The 1233-nt window shown below is 41.2% G+C and overlaps 1 protein-coding gene across 1 annotated transcript; it reads right to left on the reverse strand.

The window, feature by feature from the left end:
• Positions 1-290: 290 nt before the first annotated feature.
• LOC103505142 (protein ABHD11-like) lies at positions 291-876 on the reverse strand. Its single transcript, XM_026820499.1, has 2 exons — positions 689-876; positions 291-482 (listed from the first exon to the last, which is right to left on the reverse strand). Exons 1-2 carry the CDS (start codon positions 797-799, stop codon positions 291-293), a joined length of 303 nt encoding a protein of 100 aa, XP_026676300.1. The 5' UTR covers positions 800-876.
• Positions 877-1233: the final 357 nt, after the last annotated feature.

Below are 1233 nucleotides of genomic sequence, written 5' to 3' on the forward strand. Positions count from 1 at the left end.
TTTTTTTAAAAAAGTGTACGGTTTCAGTCGACATTGATCGATGGCGTCGACTATGTTTGGACATTTATCATTACTTTACATTATTTTGTAACTCTTCTGTTTTCTACTAGTAAAATTGTTACTGATTGTTCACCATTGCCCAACATTCGTACTTCTCACGTACTTCCCCGATTTTTCTTACCTTAAAGGGGGTTGGTAGCTCAGTGGTTAGAGCACTGGAGTTCTGATACGAATCGATAGGGAATGTAAGTAGGTAAGACACAACATACACAGAAGAAGGTAGATTTTTCTCACCTGATAAAGTCCGACCTGCCTCCTCCAATGAACAGCGTGGGTCCATCGTAAGTTGTCTCTCCGGGTGTCGGGAAGTTGATCATGTGATTGAAGAACTGAGTCTGTAGGGAGTCTAAATTGCACTGCCAGATGATCTGCTTGCCTTTCAGCTTGAGATTAGTTAGGATGAACTGACGAACACCCATGTCCTAAAGAGAAGAGAAGTGAATTTTATTCCATGTTCTTGATTGGACTTGAAAAGGACAAATACCAAAACCTGACCTTTCTAGTAAACAGGGAACTTTGTTTGGCTGCTTAAAATAATAATAATAACAGGTTGTTTATTGACTTTTTACTACTTAGGTAATCCACTTGTGCCACAGATGGGGTTCTTTGTTCATCTTACATGACTTACATCAACAGCAGTGGCTAAAGCCTTGTCCACAATTTTCCTCACAGCGTGCAGGGGTTGACCAGAGAGCTCGTCCAGATTTACTGACTTCATCGCATCAAACAGACCACTCATGTGTCTCAGGGTAGGGGAGACACCCACTGGTGATATGTCCACTACAATGAGAGAGGATACTAGATGAGGCTGTTGGGAAGAAAAAAGGGGAAAGACAAATTAGAGACCAATATAAATCATGAAGCAAAACTTATAAAGGAATGGCTCCCTTAAGGCAACATAATTATGTTGCTTTTGATCTTTTATCTCCTTTCTCCTCCTCCTTCTCCTCTTTTCTCTTCATCTCCTTCCCTTTCTCGTTCCCCTCCTCCTCCAGTAAGTTTTCCAAACCTCAAAAAGTAGAAAAAAAGGCAGGTATAACTGACGTACCTTGCCAATATGGATTTTGGAGGCCGGGATGAGGTAGAAGGGAACATGAGTGGATATGAAAAGGAAAGAGTTGAGGTGATAAAGGTCAAAGGTCATGTGAAGGAGGCGTTAAGTGTTAAAAGTGG

This window comes from Diaphorina citri, unplaced genomic scaffold (assembly GCF_000475195.1).
Source record: "Diaphorina citri unplaced genomic scaffold, Diaci psyllid genome assembly version 1.1 scaffold153, whole genome shotgun sequence".
Classification (NCBI taxonomy): domain Eukaryota; kingdom Metazoa; phylum Arthropoda; class Insecta; order Hemiptera; family Psyllidae; genus Diaphorina; species Diaphorina citri.

Coding starts and splice junctions, on each gene's coding strand:
- LOC103505142 (XM_026820499.1), bottom strand. CDS start 799: ATGAGTGGTCTGTTTGATGCGATGAAGTCAGTAAATCTGGACGAGCTC. Junction 483..688: donor CTTTAGCCACTGCTGTTGAT/GTAAGTCATGTA, acceptor TCTTCTCTTTAG/GACATGGGTGTTCGTCAGTT.